The sequence below is a fragment of the Elephas maximus genome, chromosome 21 (assembly GCF_024166365.1).
Source record: "Elephas maximus indicus isolate mEleMax1 chromosome 21, mEleMax1 primary haplotype, whole genome shotgun sequence".
In the NCBI taxonomy this organism is placed as follows: domain Eukaryota; kingdom Metazoa; phylum Chordata; class Mammalia; order Proboscidea; family Elephantidae; genus Elephas; species Elephas maximus.
Window position 1 is genome coordinate 58,968,379 of NC_064839.1, and position 19,223 is coordinate 58,987,601.

Here is a 19,223-nt window from a genome sequence, read left to right on the forward strand (position 1 = left end):
TTTCTCTGTTGGTATCCATTTCTGTTTTCCTCTCTCCTATTCCCATGGAAGAGTGTCCTTTTTCCTACCTAAGGCCAAAATATCTTCTCATTTACAAGGGCCTTCCCTAATTCTATATATATATCCCTAATTCACCCAACCAGAAACATGCTGAGGGCTCAAATATAGCAACGATCGTGATGATGGTGCAGGACCAGGCAGCATTTTGTTCTTTTGCACATAGGGTCGCTATGAAATTGAACCCACAGGACGGCATCTAACACCTAAACACAACAGTATTTATCCAAGTAGTATGTACAATACCAAGTTCAATGCATGTGAATGTTCAGGGGTCTTGGATCTTTAGGATGCTATTGTATATCTTTCTATCACTCCTTCTCTACCAATATAAAACCTTACTTATTTTAACAAGCTATGCTGATATAATTGACATATAATATATTTCACTTATTTAAAGTGTACAATCAGTTCAGTACTAACATACGTGCATCTCAGTGCAAGCATCACCACAACCAAGAGGGTGAACAACTCCATACACTTCAATGATTTCCTTATGTTCCTCTGTCATTCCTCCCTCCTGCCCCTCCCTCTGCTCACTCTGTCCCCAGGCACATACTGATCTTTATGTTAGTTTAGATTAGGTTGCATCCTCCAGAATTTGCGTAAGTGGAATCATGCAGTATGCACGTTCATTCCTTTAGCTTATTTCATTCAGCATAACAGTTTAGAGGTACATCTATTTGCAATGTGTATTAAGAGTTCACTAATTTTAATGCTGGATAGTATTCCAAAGTGTGCATATACCTCAATTAATATCTGTGTCTTCATGACCAGGGGTATGTGGATTGCCTCAAGTTTCTAGCTATGACATAGAAGCCTGCTGCTCAGCATGGAGCTGAAGAGAGCTGAGAAAACATTGCTCTTCTTCTTACGACGATGACATCAAAGCTGGAGAAACTGCAAATGAACACAGTTTCTTTAACATCAGAAAATTGAAGCCACAGGACAAACAATAAATCTAAGCTCTGAAGGGAGATAGATGCCTGCAGGAAGAAACGCAACCCTAACTTGAGCTTACCCAGGGCAGACAGTGCCAGATGGCATATAAGATACTCCTGAGATTAAACCATGATATGTAATAAATCTCTTAACGTTGAGTGTGTTCAAGGCATTGGAGTGTGAAAGTTCCCAAGTGTCACATCCTCCGGGAATTAGGAAAATCCTATAAAGAACTAAACCCTTATGGTGCCTGAGAGGAGCAGATGACACTTCCAGAATACACCCAGACCACCTCCCATATCTCTACTTCAGAACAAGAGGATCGATCTGTTGAGAAAATCATCAAAAACGGAATTCTACGGGCACTGGTGAATTCTCATAGAGCCTGGCAGGGGAACAGAGGACACCACCAAACTCTGTCCAGAATCATCTCCCCTCTCTTCCATAAGGTATAAAAGCCTTAATTTGCAGGAAAACTGCACTCAAAGGGAAACCAGAGGTCACAGGTGGAAAACAATTGCACCTGGGGAGGGAACGTATAAGAGAGAAGTCACTCCACAGTGCAGAAGGCTCAGGAAGTCATACAAGGTCCAGGATGGCACATGGAGGACGGACAGGGACACTTGGAAGGCCACACACCTGACAAAGGTTAAAAAGGCCCATGTAGGAATGAGGCTCAATCAGAAGATCAGAGAAATCCCCCTTATTGCGAAGACCACCACAACATCAGCAATTATCAAACAGAATAACATTGACATGTACCAGGGAGTACTAAAAGGGCAGATTCTTTCTGGGGAACATAAAATAAAGACTTAAAGTCAAAAGAGGAAGAAAAACAAACAAACGAACGTATGTTTCACTAAAGGAACTTGAGGTTTCTGGTGGCCATAATAAAAGATAACTTAAACTCCCGTAGCCATGGCAACAGTAAACTCCAAGTGCAACCATATCTTGATTCACACAAATCTCCACATAAAGGCCTAGTAATGGTAGAGCCTGATCATCTCTAAGGAGAAAATAATAATCAGTAAATAATGAATGAAATAAAATGACAATATCTACTGTTTTTCCATCTTCCCCCATGACCAGTCCTCTCATATCACCTTCCACCACTTTTCCTGGCCATCATCTAGGAAGCAGTGGAACTCAGGTCACAACTGCTGGTCATCTTCAAGCTACTAGTTTATGTCCAGGAGACAGCAATTCTCAGGCAGCTTTTCCTGGTGCATCACAGCAGAGGCCACTTCCGGCCCTTCCATGGAATAGCTGCCACACCAAGTCTTCCCCATGCAATGCAGTGACTTTGATCAAAGACCAGGCTTGGTTCCAGTCTACCTGTTTCTTCTGGCTCAGGAGTCAAACACTTGGCCTTGACAAATTATGCCTGCAGTATTGCCAATGCCCTTCACCAGGTTACCAGCTTCTCCCCTCAGAACTGACCACACCACAGTGAAGGCCTGGGCCATGCCAGCATGCACCTTACCAAGGGGCATTGCCTGCACCTTGCCAGGGTAGGTGTGAATGTACAGGTTGCCAGAGCTTATGTTTTAAGACATTGTTTCAAAGCCTGATTGAAGAGCTTAATTTATTCTGATGTTATAATCAATGATTAAACTGCTATTTTCCTATAGAAGAAAGATGTTAGTAAAGTGATAAATGACCCCATATCAGGAAATGTTAGATTTAGAAAGAATTTGTGTTTGTTTAAATAATTTGTACTGGGCAACTATGCAATTAAACAGGGTCCTAAACTCTAAAAGTAAGTCTATTTAGACTAGATTAACTCTATCACCAGAAATTAATTATAATAGATAGCACATACCGTTTCCATGTCAAGAGACCTTATTTCGTTCATGTGATCCTAACCCCTCCAGGGGTCCTGAGTCATTTACCAACAAGGATCTACCACAACCATCAACTCTGTCTCTCATATTCCCCTTGATACGACATAGAGCAAAGAGAAGGTATGTCTCTCTCTTTCCTTCTTGCTCACTTGCCAAAATTGGAAACAAACAAGATGCCCTCCAGTATGAGAATGGATCAACAATCTGTGGCGCATCTACACAATAGAATATTATTCAGCGATGAAAACAAATGAGCTACCGAGCCATGAAAATACATGGATTAGTCTTCAACGAAAGCAGCCAGATTAAGAAGGTTACATACCACATGATGTCCTCAATATGACATCATGGAAAAGGCGAAACTACAGACACGATGAACGGATAAGTGACTACCAGGAATTTGGAGAGGGCTGTACAATAAGGTAAAGCACATGGGACTTTAAGAGTGGTAAACTTTGTCTCTATTCTATTGCTGTGGTGCACACATGACACTCCGTACCTATCACGGTACATAGAACTTTCCAGCAGGGTGTAACTTTGTGTATGGAACAAATATATGTGTGTGTGTGTGTGTGTGTGTGTGTGTGTGTGTGTGTGTATAACCCTGGTGGTATAGTAGTTAAGTGCTACAGCTGCTAACCAAAATGTTAGCAGTTTCAATCCACCAGGTGCTCCCTGGGAACCCAATGGGGCAAATCTACTCTGTCCTATAGGGTGGCTTTGGGGTTGGAATCAACTTGACGACAACAGGTTTTTTTTTTTTTTTTAATACATATAATTTAAGAGGTCAGGACAGAATGCACACTCTCTAAAAAAATTAATGGTGTTACAAATTTATGAAACAACTCACTGAAGAGGGTAGGGGGAAAGGTGTTAACCTAAGTAACTTTGGAAATGGATGCAATCTGGAAAACTAAAGGCAAAGGTACCTACACATAAGCACTGCTATCTAGTTGATAATTTTATTTGTTTGTTCATTTTGCAATGAGTGCCTGGGTCAATGATTCTGACTAGCCACAGGATATGAACAATTAAGTAACTGCGTGGTAAATGTTGGGAGCCAAACTGAAAGAGCTCTGAATCGCTAAAAAAGCTCGAAATTTTTGAATGCTAAATAAATAGCAGAATGTTGGATTATGACACAAATTATAAAACCAATACCCATGAGTCCATACTGATGTTAACAAATGATTGAATTTTTTTTTTTTAATATTGAGGAGGAGACAAACAGCTCATACAGAAGAATTCCAAATGACTCATGTACATGCTTTCAACATCAAAAGATGAAATCTAACTCCCAATTCCATTAGTATGTTCTGTGCTTAGAGTCATGGGAAAAATTTTGAGTGACCTTGCATCAGACAATGAGTTTCAGATTTACCATCAAAAACATGATCAATAAAAGGTAAAATATTAATAAACTGTTCAATATGAAAACTATATTTTTTTCACTCTGCAAAAGTCATTGTCAAGAAAATGAAAAGTAATAACCAGGAGAAATATTTGAAAATCATATATTTTATAAATGATTTGTATCATGAATATACAAGGACACTTAACTGAAGAAAAGAAAACAAGTTAAAAAAAAGATTGACCTAAGTTCTAAGCAAACATCTCACTAAAAAAGATATTCAAAGAGATCATTCCTTAGGGAACTATAACCTACACCCAGGAGATAGCATTCATAGCCTATGAGAATGGCTAAAATCCAAAATACTGTCAACAGTACTTTGACAATAATTTGGAGTACCAAGAATTCTCATTCTTTACTGATGGTAATGTAAAACCTTCTTTGGAAGGTAGCAGGGCATTTTTTTTTTTTTAAGTTAAATGTAGAGTTACTATGTAATCTAAAAATTGTCCTCCATGATAATTACTTAACTGACTTTGAAACTTATACTCAACCATTTGACACTCTCCTCTGAATATGAATTTTACTTACAGGGTAATTGTTGCCTGGAAAATTTGTACTTTCATTGACGTTGTACCTCATTCCTGATATCCACACTGCAGATATTTGCATGGTATTTACATATGTTCAGTTGGCTTCCATTGTTCCTCACCTAATTATAGTGAATGCATCTTTCTATTGTTTCTTTTTCTGAAACATTTAGCAAGGCTGTCACTCAAATTTTCCCTCTCATCTCCTGCCTCCTTCTGACATGGCTGCCTCCTTCCCTGGGGTTTTTGACACAGTCAGGATGTGGTTATCACACTGTGTGACTGCACAGTAATACACAGCTGTATCCTCAGAGCTCAGACTATTTAGCTCCAAATAGTCTGTGTTCGTGGATGTGTCGCCGGTGATGGTGGCTCTGCCCTGGAATTTCTGTGAGTACTTTGTTTCACTATCAGATGCGTCATATCCTCCAATCCACTCAAACCCTTTCCCAGAGGCCTGTCGCACCCATTGCATATAGTATCTGGCAAAATCATCCCCAGAAGCCTTGCAGGAGATCTTCACTGATGCCCCCGGCTTCTTCACTTCATCCCCAGACTGCACGACATGGACCTCAGAGTGGGCGCCTGTGGAGAGCAGACATGGGTACACAGAATATCTATTAAGCAATTGCTGCCCCCTCCTCAGTCCCAGATCTGAAGTCTATCCTACCTGTAGTTACTGCCGCCAAGAAGAGGATTGTCCAGCTCCAATCCATGATGAGGGAGCTGTGTTCTCAGGAGCTTCTGTATGAGAAGGATGTGGTTATTGTCTGATGCTGTGGAGGACACAGACATACCCATATTTAACTCAGTAGACTCCAGATTGTTTGCATACTCAAGAGGATGAATATTTCATAGCTCATTAACTGGCTTAGCCTAAGAAGGGGAAGATAGAAGACACAGAGACCACAGAAGTCTATAATGCTGAGGGTACAAGTCTTAATCCTTGTAGGTGTACGTGTCTTCACACTGGATAGTTGTTAATTTTGTGTTATCCACATACACTGCACAGACACAGCTCTTAACACTGAGGGATGCAACACCCACAGGTCTGCTCTTTATTGAGACCATACTTTACATAGTGCAGGGACTACATGGAACTTTTCTGGGGGCCATCATGGGCTATGCTGCTGACTAGAAGGGTTGACATCATTATGGTCTTTTGGACATCAAGCACAGGTGAATGGTAACTCTGAGAGAAGAACCATTGTCCAATGTGAGTATTCAGCAGATTCCTAGGCAGCTCTGAAATCTGGTCCTCACTACTGGGACAATTTCTCCAAGCACTTGTGTGAATCTTCTGAGGTCCCAGGCTGTTTAGTAAGAAGACTTTTTGTTCTCAGACCATCCCTGTGATTAGTGATATAAAGATATGTTTCTGATGTCACCGATAATGGAAATTGTGAAAGTCACAGTTCCAAAAGCTTTCCATGAATTGATATACAATAGCAGTTGGTCTCATTATCATATTCCATGTAGTATAATTTCTCACAGTATTTATGCATTTTAAGTTGACTTCCATCCTTCTCATCTTTATTAATTGATTTCTGAACAACTTAAATCCGTGCACCTGCCACAACCTCTGACCTACCACCTACCTCTCACACATCCTCCCAGGTAGTATCACTTGGACTTCACACCTGAATGTCTTATTCCTGGGATTGTGTGTCTCCCAACTACCAGACCCACTGAATTAATGACAAATCCTGTCTTCCAATCATCACTATTAAGCCGTTTATAAAAACCAAAAAACCCACCCATATGATCAAGCCAATTCCAACTCAATTCCATGTGTTACAGAGTAGAATTTATCCGTAGAGTTTTCTTGGTTTGTAATCTTTACAGAAGCAGATCCCCAGAACTTTCTTCTATTGGGTTCCCAGGTGGGTTTGAACTTACAGTCTTTAGCTTAGTAGCCAATGGCAAACTACTAGTACCATTCCTGGACTATTAAGATAACATATGCATAAATGCTAGAAATTCTGCTTATAATCCTGGTCCTCATTATCTAATTAAGTTAGTTAAATAGTTGTTAGATGGCATTGAGTCAGGTTTGGACTCATAGGGGCCCTATGTGCAACAAAACAAAACACTGCCTGGTACTGTGTCATCCTCAAAATTGTTGCTATGTTAGAGCTCACTGTTGCAACCACTCTGCCAATCCATCTTATTGACGGTCTTCCTCTTTTTCGATAACCCTATAGCTTACCAAGTATGATATCCTTCTCCACGGACTGTTTCCTCCTGATAACATGCCTAAAGAATGGGACAAAGTGTCTCCATCCTATCTTTCAAGGAACACACTGGAAGTATTTCTTCCTAGACACAACTTGTTTGTACTTCTGGCAGGCCATGGCTTATCCATTATTCTTTTGCAACACCATAATTCAGACATCTATGCTTCTTTGATCTTGTTATTCAATGTCCACCTTTGACATGCATGTGATGTGACTGAAAATGTCAGGGCTTGTGTAAGGAGCACCTTAGTCCTCTAAGTGACGTCTTTGCTTTTCAACACTTTAAAGAGGTCCTTTACAACAGATTAGCCCAGTGAAATGCATCCTTTGATTTCTTGGCTGCTGCTTCGATTGTGGATCCAAGTAAAATGAAATCCTTGACAACTTCATTATTTTCACCATTTATCATGATGTTGCTTTTTGGTCCAGTTGTGAGGATTTTTGTTTTTTTCTGTTGAGGTGTAATTCATACTGAAGGCTAAAATCTTTGATCTTCATTAGTAAACACATCAAGTTCTCTTCACTTTCAGCAAGCAAGGTTGTGTCATCTGCTTATCACAGGGGTCAATGAGTTTTCCTCCAGTCGTGATGCTGCATTCTTCTTCTTCATATAGACCAGCTTCTCAGATTATTTGCTCAGCATAGAGATTGAATAAGTATCGTGAAAGGATGCAATCCTGATACACACCTTTCCTGAATTTACAAATCACAGTGTCTCCTTGTTCTGTTCCAAATACTGCCCCTTAGTCTATGTATAGGTTCCTGATGGGCACAATTAAGAGTCCTGGAATTCCCATTCTTCATAATGTTAATCTACACAGTCAAATACTTTTGGAGAGCCAATAAAACACAGGTAAAGATATTTCTGGTATCCTTTGCTTTCAGTGAACATCCGTCAGACATCAGGAATGATATCCCTCATTCTTCATCCTCTTCTAAATCTGGCTTGAATTTCTAGAAGTTCCCTATCAATGTACTGTTGCAACAGTTTTAGAATCGTGTTCAACAAAATATTAACAATGTTTGATAATTTCTGCATTTGGTTGGATCTCCTTTCTCTCTAATGGGCACAAATATGGATTTCTACTATTTGGTTGGCCAGGTAGCTGTCTTTCAATTTTCTTGGCATAGATGAGTGAGCCATTCTGGCACTGCATCCATTTGTTCAAACATCTCCAATGTTATTCTGACAATTCTTGGAGGCTTGTTTTTCCTGAATGCCTTCAATGCAGCTTTAAACTCTTCTTTCAATAACATTGATTCTTGATCATATGCTACCTTTTGAAATGGTTGAACTTCAACCAATTCTTTTTGGTACAGTGACTCTGTGTATTTCTTCCATCTCCTTCTGATGTTTCCTGCGTCATTCAATATTTTGTCCATAGAATCCTTGAATATTGAAACTCAAGACTTGACTCATTGGATTAGTTCTTTCAAATTAAGAAAAATGTTCCTTTCTGGTCTTCTAACTCCAGGGCTTTGCATATTTCATTATAATACTCTAGTTTGTCTTCTTCAGCCACACCTTGAAACCTTTCCTTTATCTCTTTTACATCATCGTTTCTTCCATTCACCTTAGCTACTCAGGTTCCAGAGCAAGTTTCAGAGTTTCTTCTGACAACCATTTTGGTCTTTTTTTTCCCCTGTCTTTTTAATGACCTTTTGCTTTCTTCATGTATGGTGTCTTTGTTGTCCTTATGCAAGTTGTCTGATTGTCAGTCATTTGTGTTCAATGAGTCAAATCTGTTCTTGCGATGGTCTCCAAATTCAGGTGTGATATACTCCAGGTCATATTTGGTTGTCATAGATTTGTTTTAATTTTCTTCAGTTTCAGCTTGAACTTACATGTGAGCAAATGTTGATCTGTTCTGCAATGAGCCCTTGGCCTTGTTCTGACTGATGACATTGAGCTTCTCCATAGTCTCTTTCCACAAATGTAGTAGACTTGATTCCTATGTTTTCCTATGTGATGCCCATGGGTGTAGTCACCCTTCATTTTGTTGAAAAAAGGTAGTTGCAATGAATAAGTCATTGGCCTTTCAAAATTCTAACATGTTATCTCTGGCATCATTGCTATCACTATTATCCTCATACAGATATTTCTTCTTTGTTTTCAACTCTTGCATTCCAATCACCAGTAATTATCAATGCACCTTAATTGCATGTTTGATCAATTTCATACTGCAAGAATTGGTAAAAATCTCCTATTTCCTCATCCGTGGCATCAGTGGTTGGTGGGTAAACTGGAATAATAGTCATATTAACTGGTCTCCCTTTTAGGTGTATAGACATTATCCCATCACTAACAGCTTTGCACTTGAGAATAATTCTTGAGATGTTCCTTTTGACAATGACTGTGACACCATTCCTCTTCAATTTTTCATTTCTGGTACAGTAAACCATATAATAGACTGATTCAAAATGGACAATACCAGTCCATTTTACTTCACTTAATGCCTAAGGTAGGGATCTTCATGTATTCTATCTCATTTTTGATGAGTTCTAGTTTTCCTAGATTTATGCATTCTACATTCCACGTTTCAATTATTAATGAATATTTGCAGCTCTTTCTTCTCATTTTGAGTTGTGCCACATCAGCATACAAAAATCCTAAAAGCTTGGCTCCAAAGTATGACTTTAAGGTGGACTGTACCTTGAGGAGGCAGCTCTTCCCCAGTCATATTTTGAATGCTTTCCAACCCGAGGGGCTCACCTTCTGACACTATACCAGACAATGTTCTACTGCTATCCATAAGGTTTTCAGTGATGAGTTTTTCAGAAGTAGATGGCCAGGCCCTTCTTCCTAGCCTGTCTTAGTCTGGAAGCCCCACTGAAACCTGTCCATCAAGGGTGAGTCCATCAAGGACGAGCCTGCTGGTTTTTAAAATACTGGTGACAAAGCTTCCAGTATCACAGCAACATGCAAGCCATGACAGTACAGCAAACTGACAGACATGTGGTGATCTGATTAAAAGAGGGTATTTATAAACACATGAGCAGCCTTGTCAAATTCTATTTTAAACTGCCTTTTGAAAAAAGGAAAACCCTGACTCTGACAGGAAACCACTTCCCAGTATCCTCTGAACCTCCCCTGGGGCTGGTCTCCTGAGCTCCATGTACCCTGAGTGGCCCCTGCAGGCCAGACCTCTCCCTGCAAGGAGGTTGCATCTAGACTAGAGATACCTTGCCCTCACATGGTCTCTTCACATCAAGACCTCCGAGCTAGTGAGGTAACTTTTGGAGTTCTGTAGAACATGAGAGCCTGTGAATCCTCCTGAGAAGCCCCTGTTCCTTGTGTATTTGCTTAACACATGGGGAAGGTTCAAGTGACTCTTCCTTGGCTGGGTGAAATTTGGGAACTCAAGACATAACAGGAAAAGTTCACTTGTTATTCAGTGCACCTGCTTCTGTGGTGGCGCCTGTGTTTTCTGAGTCCTAAGCACCACCTACAGCCCACCACAAATGTGGCATCCTGCTGGAGGAGAATTTTGCCCATCTGCCCTTTACTCTGGCTCCTGGTGCTTCTCTCACACAGTAATACATGCCAGTGCCCTCAAGTTTCAGACTGCTCAGTTTCAAATACACTGAGCTGGAATGGGCCAAGATTGCAGGATAGTCAGATGCTTCCTGTGGTCCCTCTTACAACAAAGACCCCAAAAAACAAGTGATTTGATTGTATATGACAGTATAGTACCCATGAACATCAAAGACAAAGTTGAGGAATCGGACTGAGCCGTAGCGGAAGACAGAGACAAATCAGAAGCAGCAAAGAAATGACAGACCTGACCTAGCCAGAATGCTACAGGCTGCACTGTTTGGTGCATGGGGGCTGAGGCAAGCAGTAGCACTTGAGAAGTGCTTTCAGCATGTTGGGAGAAACCAAGCAGTGGAGAGTCTGTATAAGCATTCCGAGCCAGGGGGAAGTAGCACCGGATCTGCAAAAGTTAAGTGCAAACATCTAACCTACCAAGTGGCATCAAAATAACCCTTCCCCCTCTAGGAAGTGCCTCTCTTCTCCTCACCACTCCCTTCCAGCTCTGCTCTGGTCCCGGTCCTGCAGTGTTCAGTGGTTGCAGCGTCCCTCGCACCCTTGCACCTGAGCCAATCTCCTGATAAGGGAGAGTAGCAGAATTTTGACTTTTGGCACAGGCCTGCCCATTAAGCAAGGTCCACATCCACCCATATATGGGGCTTGAGGTGACTTCACCCACTACAACTACCCACCCACAACAGGAGTCTGAGAGTAAGAGGCCCTCCCAGTTATTACAGCCAATAGCTTGGGTGCCAGTAATCCGGCTACAAAAACATCCCATCTACTCACTCTGGTGGACGGGGACAGGACTTCCACCTGGGTACTCAGAGGCAGCCATCAGCCCCCTACCTTACTCAGTACATGAGCCCCTTCTGAAGGCAGATACCTGTGTCTGCTCCAATCACCCCTACATAGCCCTAACGGTCTAGGATGGTAGGTAAGAGCCTGCACCACATACTCTTTGACAGATGACCTGGACACCTGGCATAGATGCACACAAGAAAATAAACATACTCCTGGGCTCACATACTTGATAGAAACTCTAACCACCTGGTGTCAGGATGTGAGAATTTCAAAGAAGCCAATAATCAAAGTAGCTCACACACCCAGCCCATTTGGGCATATCAAATCAAATACACTGAACTCTTGGAGTTGACCTTAGTGACAGTTGCTTAAGATGTGAGGGCTGGGTTGTAGTTCATACTTCCGTCATTGGCCTTCCCATGCTCATATTTCATTAAATGTGATAGCTAATGAGAGGAGAGCCAGATTTAGCACAGATGAAGGTGATGTTCTTGGAGTGCTTCCCCACCCCTAGGATGGACTCCAACACCTGCATGTGGGACCTCGCACCTAGGAATCAAAATCTTCCTTGGTTGAACACAAGGCATATAGATGAAAAACAGTGTTCCTAACGTGGGAGATGTCACAAAGTCGAGCAGAATCCAGAAAGGTTCCTTCTCTACACTCAGCTCTAATTGATGTGGAGAGGTTGTTGATTCAGGGCATCCTGGTCTTGGCATCAGATTTGGAGTTCTGTTGGGGTGTTTCATATCTTCAGGAATTTACATGCGATGGGCTTGAGGGAGCAAAAGGAGGAGGGCTGTGAGGAGCAGGCTCTGGATCATGGACCACTAGGGAAAGGTTTCTGCCTTGAGTCCTGTAAGGGTAATCTCCTATCCTCAACCTAGTGCTCTCCATCTCTGGGCATACCAGTATTCCCCTCAGACCAGAGGTAGCCTGAGAGAAATGTAAGCTATTGGGCTGAAGTGGGAGGATGAATTATGGAGATTTCTGAGCATCTACAACCCTCCAGGGATATCCTTCTGCTCAGCTGCCTTGTGGTGAGGAAATTTTACGTGAACTTCTCAGGTCCTGGGTGGAGGGTCCCAGGTTTGTGGATATATCGAGCAAGATGATCTTCTCTAGTTTTTCACATTCTGAATACAGGATCAATAGAGGATGCTTTTATATTTTGTGTCTGTTTCTATTACTGAAATGAGCACTTAGCAATGTCAGTCTCCACCGGGACTTCATCCAGCATGTTTCATTCCATGTGTGCATCCCTATCCTTGGTAGAACACATAGTGCTCAGGAAAAAGAGCCAGTTTCCTGCACTGAGCCTTCAGTCTAAAGTGGGGATTCAAAAGCTATGTCCCACAGTAAACAGTCAGTAGTTTTCTCAGAAAAAATGTGTCCAATGAAAGACTATATATTTGAAATATGGTCCTTGACAGGAAGAAGTTTGCTGAGGGAGAAACAGGAAGGAAGGTCACACAGCACTGGGCAATAGATAATTCGAAAATATGGTAATTATATGAGGGATGTGCAAGATGAGGAAAGAAGAAAACCTAAGTTTATTGTGAGTAGGTAAGTTAGGAATAACTTTCTAAGGAAGTTAAACTTGAATAAATGTTTTACATTTTTCAAAAAAAAAAATATGTGAGAGGAAGAGCATCTCAACTAAGACAGTAGACAGGACTAAGAAAAGGGCTTGACCTGCCGGGAAATTTAAGGGGGCAGGTACCTAGAGGAGGGTTTTTAGCTGGGGGAGATAACATTAGCCTTTGGTCTTGGTGAGGGACTGTGCTTTGTTCTCAGCAGAAAGACAGGTGATGTTTTAAGCACCGGAAGAACAGTGAAGACACTTAACAAAGTAAGATAATGAAAGGACTAACTTGAGGCTACAAGATACCGGATATCATTGCTCCTCAGGGAAATGCAAACGAAATTCCCAAGGAGATAACACTCTACATCTACTGAAAGGTATAAAATTACAAACAAAAAGAAAATAACGAACCAATTAACAAACAAGTAAATGTTGAAAACATGATTGTTGGTGAACGTTGGAGAAATTAGAACTTGAATCTATTGTTGGAGCCGGTGAAAATTGTAGAACCAGTTTCAAAAAACTATTTAGTGTTTTATTTTTTGTTTGTTTTGTTTTGTAAGATTAAGTTCATTCCTACTCTGTAACGAAGACAATGTACTACCACGTATATTCTCGGGGAAATGAAATAAAATAGCCACCACCAAAATAAAAAAAAGGTAAAAAACTAAACAGACAAAAAACAGAATAAAACAATGTACAAGAATATTTGTAACACCTCTGTTTATAATAGCCATAAACTGGAAACCACTTTCACGGCTGTCAACAGGAGTATGTAGCAACATATTATCATTCACTCACCACTGGACTACTAGTCAGCAATAAAAAATACATCAAGCTTTGAAACACAAAAAGGGACAAATAAATGTCAAAAAAATGAACGAAAAGCATGAATACACAAAAGTGTAAATAATATATGATTTTATTTAAATGAAGTAAAAAAATCAGGAAAACTAATCTATGGCGGTATAATTCAGAAGAGTGTTTGTTCATATGGAGATTTGCTGAAGGCAGAGGGGAGGTATATCCTGGGGTGATGGGACTCTTCCAAATACTAATTTAGGTGTTGGAGACATGGGTATATATGTTTGTTAAAATATATCTACCTGCACGTCTCAGTTATCGAGCGCTGCTGCTGCAGAAACATCACAAGGGGGAGCTTTCACCAACAGAAATTTATTTTCTCAGAGTTTAGAATGTTAGTAGGGTCGAGGGGAAGTCTATCTCTCTGTCCACTCTGGGGAAGTTCCTTGTCTCTTTTCAACTTCTATTCCTAGATTCCTTGGCAGTCAGGTGGCTTGTATCTCCCCCTCTGTTTGTATTTGTTTACTTGCTTGCTTAATCTGCTCTTTTATATCTCAAAAGAGATTAATTTAAGATACATCCTACTGTAATAGTGCCTCACAAAGAAAACCCATTCCCAAATGGGATTCTAACCACAGGTATAGGGGATAGAATTCACAACACATATTTTTGAGAGACATACTTCACTCCATAACATTGCGCACTGCGTTTCTCAAAATTCACTTCCTTTCTACGTGCAAACCACATTCACCCCTTCACATTCCAAAAGTCTTAAATCAACCCCTAGTCCAAAACCTCATCTTCTGAATCATCCTAATAAAGAATGGATGAGACTTTTAGCATATTCCTTACTGGGGCAAAATTTCTTTCCTTAAGTGGACCTGTGAAACCTAGAATGCAAGTTATCTGCTTCCAAAATACAATGATGAAACATACACAGGATAAACATTTTCATTATAACTGGGACATATCAGAGAAAGAGAGGTGGTCATAGGTAATAAACAAGTTCAAAACCCATCAGAACAAATTACATTGGCTCTCAAGCCTTGAAAATAATCATGTGTTCTCCTGGACCATTTGGCATTGGCACCATCTTCCACACTTTGCATATTGGCCCTGCTTTCCAGATTTTACGTAAAGGCTCTTCAGTGTTGAGTAGAGGCACCAACTTACAGGCCCATTGGGATGGAAACCTCACCCTCTCTATTTTGGGTGGTCCCATTCTTCTGGCCTACTGAAGTGATGACCTCAGTACCCAACTCTAGGCTACTATATTGACTTTGTCCTTGGAAATGGTAGCCCAGCACCCTCAACTATGGGTGCCAAACCCATTCTTCTGGCCTTTCTGCTTGGTAACCTCTCAACTTTGGGCTGAAGCTCCATTGTCATGGCCCATCTGAACATTAGCCTGACACTCTGCTTCTTCCATGTTCCTTCTAACAGTTCTGTTGACCTCTGAGCTGCTCCAGAGATGGTCATTTTCTTTTAGGGGGGGACAAAAGATGTAGCTTCTTTGGCCTGTTTTCTGCCTGTGGAATTCCAAGAGGCAGACAGCTTTACTTCTTTTGGCACTATCTCCGTCCCCTTAAGTCTACACCAATAGGTTCTCTGCTGTGGTAATTGGTTAGGTCCATCAGTAATGGATTAATCTCTTTAACAAAAGATTGTGCAGCCATATCTTTGGTGCATCCTTAGTTTGTACGGCAGAGTTTTCCAAATCTTAAGCCTTTTTTTCAAATTGCAGTGTTCATTTCAAAATCAATTTCTTTACTTTCGTATTTTACTATAAGCACCTAGGAGAAACACTTGGCTTCTTTAAGATCTTCCTTAGAAATGTCCTAAGTCAGAACACTTGAGTTCTTTAAGAACTTGCTTAGAAATGTCCTTAGCCAGATATCCAAATCCATCACTTAAATCGCCTACCTTCCACCAATCATTTTAACATAATTTAGAAAAGTATGGATTCTCTAAAACGATAGAGACTTTCTCTATGACCCTCCTCATTTCCTTCTGAGCCTTCACTAGAATTGACTTTGGCATCCATAATTATACCAACAGGCTCCTCAAGGTAATCTAGGCTTCTGCTATTAGGCACCTTAAAATTTTCCCAGGCTCCTCCTATTAAAAAAACAATTACAACACTACTTCCACATTTTCGGTATTTGTTAGAGCAGGGCCCTACACTTTGGTGCCAAATTATGTCTTCGTTATCTACTACTGCTATAACAGAAATACCACAAGTGAGTGGCTTTAAAAAACAGAAATTTATTTTCTCATCATTTAGGTGGGCAGAATTTCAAACCAGGTATAAGGGTTAGGTTTTATAACACATATTTTGGGGGAACACGATTCAATCCATGACACTGCACATTAAAGATCTACACATTTCCAGCTATATGTGAAATTTACTTCCGAAAAATAAGAAATAAAAAATACTAACCACTCCACAAATATAAAGAAAATCAGCAGAGCATGTATTAATTAGAAAGTCAACCCCAAAATAAGAGTTCATTTTTTAAAAAATTGTATTATGTTTGAGGTGAAATTTTACAGTGCAAATTAGTTTCTCAGTCAAAAATTTATACACAAATTGTCTTGTAACATTGGGTGCTATCCCCATATAGTGTCAGCACTTTCCCTATTTCCGTCTCCACCCTGGTTCCTCCATGTCCATTCCTCTAGGTTGCCTTCTCATCTTTGCTTTTGGGCAGATGCTGTCCATTTGCTCTCCTCTAATTTGTTGAACTAAAAAACATGTTTGTCACTTTTGTTATTGTTTTTTTTATAGGCTTGTCTAATCTTTGGATGAAAGGTGGACTTCGGAAGTGCCTTCAGTTCTGAGTTAGCAGGGCGTATGAGCTCATTTTTTATGTTATAAATGTACTAGTTAAATATATTAAACTGCACTTACTAGAAATTATACTGCAATCATCAGAAAGAAAATTGTGATGCCTAAGAATTAAATTAATAAACACACATAGCACACAGGAAAAAAATGGTCAAGTAATGTGTGGAAGCTTGTCTTCCACGGAATTTTTCCCTTTCATCTTGAGAGCTTGAGAGCTCCATGGCCTCGAGCAGGTCATTGAACTTTTCCCAGGTGGTTCCTGACCTCAGAAATGGCCCCTTGGATACTCACCACCCAAGATGTTAAGGGAACACCAGTGGACAACCACTGTCTCCATGGGATTTGTATAAAGTTTTTCTCAGTGTAGGCAATCATTATTGTTCAGTATCTTAGATTTCTATAGCTGCCACCACTAAACACTACAAAGTGAGTGGCTTTAAGCAACAGAAATTTATTCTCTTACAGTTCTTAAGTCTAAAAGTCCGAACTAACATCTGGACATGCTACCTCTGTCCTATATGCTCTACAAGAAGAGCCTTCCTTGTCTTTTCCACCTTCTGGTATCCCCAGGCATTTTTCGGTGTTCCTTGGGCTTTAGGTATGTCTTCACATAGCATCTTCTCTTGTGTGACTTATTCTGTGTCTAGCCTACACTTTTAAAAGACACCATTAGAAGGAATTAGGATCTAGTCTGCTCTATTATGACCCTGTTAACCTAACTGATAACATATTTCTTTTGAAATTTCAGTTATGTTTTTGTTCTTGTCGAGAATATACACAGCAAAACATACACCAATTCAACACTTTCTATGTGTACAATTCAGTGCCATTGATTGCATTATTTGAGTTGTGCAACCACTCTCACCCTCCTTTTCTGAGTTGTCCCTCATCCATTAACATAAACTCACCTCCCCCTAAGGTTTCTATCCAGTCTTTCATGTTGCTGTTGTCAATTGATCCCTTACAGATAGTTCTTTAAAAAGCATAATGTTCAAGGCATGCTTTTTTACTAAGTAAGCTAAACTATTGCTTGGTTTTAAGAAGACTTCAGGGAATATTTTTGATCAAAGGTATAAATATTATCTCAGGGCGATAGTTTTGTGTGTTCATCTTGCCTCCATTGTTCCAGAAGGTCTGGAGCCCATGAGAATTTGAAATCCTGTTCTACAATTTCCCCCTTTTGATCAGGATTCTTCTATAAAGTCATCATTCAAGTTGTAGTCAGGCTCCATTCAGTTCCTCTGGTCTCATGGCAAAGGAGGCAGTTGTTCATAGAAGCAATTTGCCTCGCATCCCAGACCCTCCTCCTACTCTTGACTCTCTTCTTCTATTTCCCCAGGTCAATAAAAATCAATTTTTGTGCCTTGGATGGATGTTTGCAAGCTTTAATGACCCTAAACACTACACAATTAACTAGGAGGTAGGATAGAAGCACTACACACATTTTTAGGCCAATTACCTGGGTTGTCCCACAAAACCTTACCCTAAGCCTCCAAAGTAAGGAACTAAATTCCATGAGGTATTTTGTTGTACATAAGAAGCCTCAGTAGCTACCCTTTTTTGTGTATTGTAAATATATTTAAAACACAACTTTTTAAAATCATATTTAATGAGTTTTGATGTAAGTTCTCACAACAATTAAGTTTCCGTTTGACAATTTCCACACTAATTGATCAGTGACATCAGTTACATTTATCAAAACGTATCAGCTTTCTCTTTCACTGTGTTTGGTTTGTCTCATTTTCAGTACTCCAGTTTCTCTGTCCCTTGTCTTCTTATCTTTGCTTTTTAGTAATTGCTGACATTTTGGTCTCATACTGATTGCTTTTAAGTAGATCCCCAATCTTGTGGATAATATCCTTTATTTTGTGCACCACTCTGCTATTTTGCTAAAAGGCACTCTGTGGGGACAGGCTCAGTTCTAGGTTTAAAGAACATCTCGGTTGATAGTCTCAGAGAATCCTCACTGTTCCAGTTTTTACAGATTTTTCTTTTCTTTTAAATAAAAATTTGAGTTTCATGCCACATTGTTCTCCCATTCTACCCAGAATTATCTGTTGTAACCCTGGTCAGAATTGTCAGTGGTGATAGCTGGTCACCACCTAATTCTTCTGGTCTCAAGGTAGATGAGGTTTTGGCTTATGCAGACTTGTTTCTTCTCTGAGCTTTAGGTTACATGCTTACTCATCTGTTCCTGGCTAGTAGGGACTCATAGTTGTGTCTTATATGGCCACTCACAAGTTTTTAAGACCCCAGACAGAACTTACTTCATCAGGATGCAGATCATGATTTCTGTGAACAATTATGCTAATTGGCTGAGTTGTCCCATGAGACTACGATGCTAAGCCTTCAAATACAAAAACCCTCTTGGAAGGTTTCTGGTTATGTCTCCATTGTATCCATATTTGTATCTCCAACGAATATATGTGCCTGCACCCACACATTTATATTTATACATACCTACTTCTGTCTGTTCTCACATATGTGCACATCTATACCTACCTGTATGACAATATGCCTATACCCATTTATATTTTCTAAAGCACTTGTCTTTATTTTGGTTGTGCCATGGTCACTATATCCATATTAAATGCCATTTTTCCCACCATCAAAAAATATAACAAATCTC

General features: G+C 40.2%; 1 gene segment (V, D, J or C); it reads right to left on the reverse strand.

Moving 5' to 3' along the window:
• Positions 1-4,948: 4,948 nt before the first annotated feature.
• Positions 4,949-5,576, reverse strand: LOC126064703 (immunoglobulin heavy variable 1-3-like). The segment is given in 2 exon segments: positions 4,949-5,369; positions 5,455-5,576. Coding segments are annotated over 2 exon segments (432 nt in total).
• Between the last annotated feature and the right edge of the window lie 13,647 nt (positions 5,577-19,223).